General features: G+C 35.3%; 1 protein-coding gene across 1 annotated transcript in view; it reads right to left on the bottom strand.

Annotated features, from left to right (window-relative positions):
- Positions 1–372: 372 nt before the first annotated feature.
- Positions 373–6,000, bottom strand: part of LOC124612468 (aldehyde dehydrogenase 1A1-like) — a 104,673-nt gene continuing 99,045 nt past the window's right edge. The window contains exons 9-12 of the mRNA XM_047140697.1: positions 2,927–3,091; positions 2,405–2,562; positions 592–666; positions 373–511 (exon numbers count right to left, since the gene is read on the bottom strand). Of these exons, the coding sequence (XP_046996653.1) occupies positions 442–511; positions 592–666; positions 2,405–2,562; positions 2,927–3,091 (468 nt within the window). The 3' untranslated portion in view covers positions 373–441. The remainder of the gene's footprint in view (positions 512–591; positions 667–2,404; positions 2,563–2,926; positions 3,092–6,000) is intronic.

Raw genomic sequence — 6,000 nt, 5'->3', positions numbered from 1 at the left:
AATAATAATAAATTACTTTATAAATGATCAGTATTTAGCCGTTTTTGTAAATTAATTTGTGACATGAAAGTAAAATAACTCATTCCAAATAATTATAATTTACTGTGCAAATGATCCATGGAACATGAAATTAACTAAGTGATAACATATCTTGTATTATTTACTACAGTTTCAATGGGCGAACATATACCACAGTCTTTTTCATTGTTAATTCTTACTACGTCATCTTTCTTCTTCACCAGGCTTATCAGTGTCTCCTGTACGTATATACAATTGCCATCATTTGTTTAAACTGAACTACAAAAGTTGGATGCTAGTTATAGTTTTACTGTCAAAAGGTGCATAAAGGGGTTAAATAAGAAGAAGGTGATGTACTTTGAAAAAATAGTTTTTACTTCCATATTGCTCATTATAAAATTCTTATTTGATTGCTGTAACATCTTATGATTTTTTTGGAAGTTTCACAAACACTGTCTTTACCTCTAGATATTCATGCAGTGTTTCTTCTCCCCTGAAAAACATTAGTGACATTAATAAAAAGTAGTTTTACTAAGTACTTCATTTTAGTTGTTAACCTGTATATTTACTTACAGTTCCTTGCCAATTCCTGACTGCTTGTAGCCACCAAACGGTGCTTGTGGTGAAAAGGCATTGTAGCAATTGATCCTTAAAAAATAAACCATCAGTTATTGAAGCGAAATTAACTACATTGTCAAGTGATGAAAATATGTAGTGTAGTATAACACATATTACTTTCCTGATAAATTTCTTATTGTTTTTATACACTACTCTGAGTGAGCAGTAATGATATCTCAAGGAAGTAATGTCTCTAACATTAATCAATGATTTTAAGAATAGTTTGTGGAGTTCAGTTTTAAGCAAAGATGGAAACATGTTAGTAAATCATCTCTTTAAGACTACCACAGCCAGCTCTTTTAAACTTTTTTTTTTTTTAGTCATCAGTCTTCTGACTGGTCTGATGCAGCCAGCCAGAATTCCCCTTTTGTGCCAAGCTCTTCATCTCAGCGTAGTGCCTACGCTCTACATTCTCACTTATTAGATGCATTCCAATATCTGTCTTCTCCTAACACAAGCTCTCCTTCAGGTTCCCAGGAGAGCTTCTGTAACGTATGGAAGGTAGGAGACGAGGTACTGGCAGAAGTGAAGCTGTGAGGACAGGGTGTGAGTCGTGCTTGGATGGTGCAGATGGTGGAGCACTTGCCCACGAAAGGCAAAGGTCCCGAGTTTGAGTCTCGGTCCAGCACACAGTTTTAATTTGCCAGGAACTTTCATATCAGTGCACACTCCACTGCGGAGTGAAAATCTCAATATGATCCTTCTGCAGACATCTTAAATGTGAAATTCGAAACTTCAGCTTTCCTTTTTCTGTCTCTATTGCCATACCAAACTGGTCAATGAGTGACTGCATAGAAGCCTTTGACCTGCTTGGAGATCTTATGTAGGACCAGAATTTTCTCAGGTTCTCATCTATATTTTTTGCTAACACATGACAGTGATATATTATAACATTGCATTCCATTTTTATTTAGAAAGTTTTAGTGAATATTTTACACGGTTTTAGCCATTCTATCCTCGTGTCAATCTCATTCAATGAACATCTTATAAACATGACTTTCATGCAAACAAACTAGCACTACAATGGACTCCCATTTTTATTGTGATGTACTGATTCTATATAAATTGGCCTTCAGCTCAGTTTTGAATTGTATAAAATACCAATTGAATTAAAGACATGTTGCCACTATCTAGCTCAATTGCAAGCGCAATAATTATGTCACAAGCCTTCATTTCAAAGGCAAATACCTCAGCTGAAGGTGAGCAGTGAGTGGCAGACAACATGAAGGAGAGACTGCCAAACATTGTGCTGCCCAAGCCGCAATATCGTTTCCATTTAAAATAATTTTGCTGCAGTAACACTGATGTGAGCCACACTGGAATTTGGACCAATCTGTGTGTTTGGATTATATGTTTTTATTTGAGCTACCAGTGAAAATAATAAAGAAAATACAGCAGAAGTGCATAATTTTGTCGTAGGGTTAGTCAGTTATATGTTTCATTATTTAATTAACAAAACAGCCTAGATCAAGTTTTATTAACTGTTTATAGTAGTTTTGGCCAAATTCGGCTGTCCCCATATTTAACACAAAAATAGAGGACTGTTACTATCACCACTGTCAGCTGGTGTGTTTCATAACCACCCAATAAATTTAAAAAATACAGATCATTAGGAAGATCTCATTACAGTATCATAATGACTTTTTTAGCACAATGGGACAACTAAGAGTCACACAAAACTAACTCACCAAATCAACATCATTATTGTTGACAACAATAGCATTGATTTATATCTTTAGCAGCTATTGGTGGTAAGAGTAAGACTTACCAGACATTGCCAGCTTCCAGAGCATTAGCATACATCAGAGCATTATTAATATTTTTAGTCACAATTCCAGATGCTAGCCCATAAGTAGTATTGTTAGCTCTTTCAATGGCTTCTTCCAGAGTTTTGAATTTTATAATACTTTGTACTGGTCCGAATATCTGAAATTTTTTTTGTGCAGTATTTAAATCATATTTTAAAATTTTAAAAGAGTATTGCAATTTTTTTACATTTGAGTAAGTTTTTCACAAACAGATATGAACATATGTATAACATTATCTAGAAAATAAGAGAAAGATATGAAAATCAGACATAAGACATTTATTATTTGTTGTTAAACTTTCTGTAGTGTCGTAAACATTCATGTGTTACCACCATTTATCAAAACCTATACATTATTTACACAGAAACAGGAAAATTTGGTAATCATAGACAGACTTCTACACGAAAAACTTAACCTTTCTGAGTAGTCCACAGATAGGCAAGTTTCAGCTACTAAAAAGGGTAATGTTATGATGTTCTTACCTCCTCTTTTGCAATTTTCATGTCATCAGTAACATTTGAGAAAACTGTTGGCTTGATAAAGTAGCCAGTTCTACCTATACGTTCTCCACCACATTCAAGACGGGCTCCTTGTTCCTTTCCTGCTTTAATGTAGCCCAGAACCTTATTCATCATCTTTCCATTAATCTGAAAATAATTTTCTTTTTTAGATACATAATATAGCACCTACTCTGCTAAAAAGTTCATTACACCTGCATTTTGTTTTTAGGTTCCATGTTACTATTTATGATAATTCTTCTGGAATTTTTCAAAATACACCACATTTTATTGAAACATACCTACAAGTATTACACTTGATAATGATACAAGTTATGTATAAAGAAGCTACAAAGATATTCAGTCAGATCTTGACACAACTTCAATGTTGTGCAAATACCAGCAACTCGCCTCAAATATTCAGAACTGTGAAATTGTGCCCTTCACAAATTTATTTTAAAAAGTAGTGTCCTATGACTATAGTATTAATTAGTTTAAGTGTGTCAGCTCATACAAGCACTGGAGTGTAACAATCTGTATGGATATGGAATGCAACGATCACAACGGCTCAGATGTGGGTAAAGCAGGTGGCAGTCTTCAGTTCCGTGCTAGAATACTTGGGTAAATCCAGTCAAAGTTGACAACAGAGATTGCATACAAAACACTTGTGTGACCTATTCTAGAACACTGCTCAAGTGTGTGTGACTTGTACCATTTAGGAGTAACAGGACAGGGTAGTACTGAACTAAGGGGAGGGGTAGAGTGGACAGCCCCCCCCCCCCTCCCCCTCCCTCTCATTGGGCCTGGTCCTGCAGGGGCGGGAACCTTCAATTCTTGAGTGCCTCGAGATTAAGGGCCACCTCCCTCCCCCCCCCCCCCCCTCCTCTGCCATTCCCCCCATTCTCCCCCCACCCCCCACTCCCCACCCCCACCCACAACCACACTGTATTTAATCAAATCCCAAAGAAGGCCAGATGCAGTTTTGAATTCATGGCCCCATACACATGCAAAATTTGAACATAGGTACCTACTATCAGAACATGGCAATTGCCAGTGGACATGTTCAGAGTTTTTGTAAAATGCTGCATGAAACTTAAAACTGTAGAATGATAACCACTTGTCTGCTAACTGCAATTATTCTACATGAGATGTTTCTTGCCACCTTTGCCTGATCTTCAGAGGTGTACTACAAGTGCAGTTTAAAAATATGTGTGTAAGTGCAGTGAAGAGCTTACCAGTGATTTATTAATTTCTTAACCTTCTCAAAGGTTATCTATAATTATTATAGAGTTTATTTTATCAATATGGTAAGTAAACTAGAAGAACTAGAGTGGAGTCATCTAGATTTAAGCAATGGTTTTATCAGCTGTGGACATCAAGATCAAAACTAGAGTCATCTAGACCTCATATGCCAGAACTACGAACAGCAAAGTGTTTTGAAACATTTTTGTCTGCTGAACACACCTGATATCGCATAAATGGTTATCTAGTTATAGTTGTATTGTGAATACTGGAAGGATGTGTTAAGTGAAGTGAGGATGTACAAGTATGAAAGCAAAAATATTTCTTGACACAGTGGTCCATTACTTTAAGATTGCCTTTCCCCTTAAAAGACTAGTAACTCATAATTCAAATAAATCAGTTTATAGGGCATAGATTACAAAGGGAATAATCAGCTCCTGTTCTACAAAAAGGAAACAGTATGTGGAAAGCAAAGGAACAGATGATCCCAGTTTTCATTCTTTTATAAAAAATACAAAAAGATACTTAGGAGAGTTATAAGTAGGCTAAGAAAACAGCAAATAATCATTATATAAAAAAAATTATAAGAAAATAAGAAAGGCAACATCGAATGTCTTTAGAAGCACCCTTGGAACAAGAAGTATTAAAGAATTAAATAACTTAATACACAATGCAACTAAAATATCAGATGCAAAGGAGATAAGTAAAACTTTTAACAAACATTTCTGAAGTATTGTGTCTAATCTTGTATCACAGAGTACTTCACCTGCACTGTCTTTTCCCACACCAGTAACTCAAGATCAAATGCTGAATAAGTAGCAGCTCATTTTCATGTAGACTGGTGCCAAATCTGATAATTTGTTAAAAAATTTTACTCTAGAAATTATAATTCCACTTTGTGATTTAATTAACAGTTCCATAATGACAAGCTGTTTACCAGATGTCTTCAAAACTGCTAAAGTTATCCTCTGTTTAGCAAGGGATACATAAATGATATCAACAATAATCAACCAATCTCTATTCTTTCTGCCATATCAAAGATCCTAGAAAAAGTAATATATTCCCATATAATTTCATTCTTTGAAAAATATTGCCAACTCATAGAATATAAGTTTGGTTTTCATAGGAATAGGTCAATTAATGAAACTTTATTTTCTTTTGCAGGTGAAGTTCTAAGTGCTTTCAATGACAAACATTCTGTCTCTTGTCTTTTTATAGATGTGACTAACGCCTTTAACATAGTCAATCACTCTCCACTTATTGGAAAACTAGAATGTCATGTCAACACAGGCACTTGCAATATGTGGTTTCAGTCATGCCTCAGTAACAGAAGGCAGGTGGTTGAATTTTCAAACAAAGACAGCATTAGAGTTCTATCCAACAAAACTATGATCAGGTGTGGTTCCCCTCAAGGTTCAGTCCTAGGACCTTTACTTTTCCTGCCTTGGAATCTGTCTAATGCCTTACCTGTATTGTTTACAGATGACACAAATCTCCTTTTTCATAATCTGTCTCTCCAGGTTGTTAAGGAACTAATAACAGATTCTATGAACAGACTAATTTTTTGGGTACAAAAAAACAAGCTACCATTAAATAAAAGCAAAACTGCCTTCTAAAATCACCCCACCTACATGCAACTCATACTACTTGACAATGAAACAATAGAGCAAATCAATGAGATCAAAATTCTTGGTGTGTGGCTGGACAATAACTTACAGTGAAATATTCACAGAGGAAAGCTACTAAACAAACTGAGTAGTCTGTGCTATGGTTTTCATATTCTTAGTCAGTCCTGTGATATCTCCACCCTAAAACCA

The sequence above is a fragment of the Schistocerca americana genome, chromosome 4 (assembly GCF_021461395.2).
Source record: "Schistocerca americana isolate TAMUIC-IGC-003095 chromosome 4, iqSchAmer2.1, whole genome shotgun sequence".
Lineage (NCBI taxonomy): Eukaryota > Metazoa > Arthropoda > Insecta > Orthoptera > Acrididae > Schistocerca > Schistocerca americana.
Note: the sequence above shows the minus strand (reverse complement) of the source record. Positions and strands in the feature narration are given on the sequence as shown.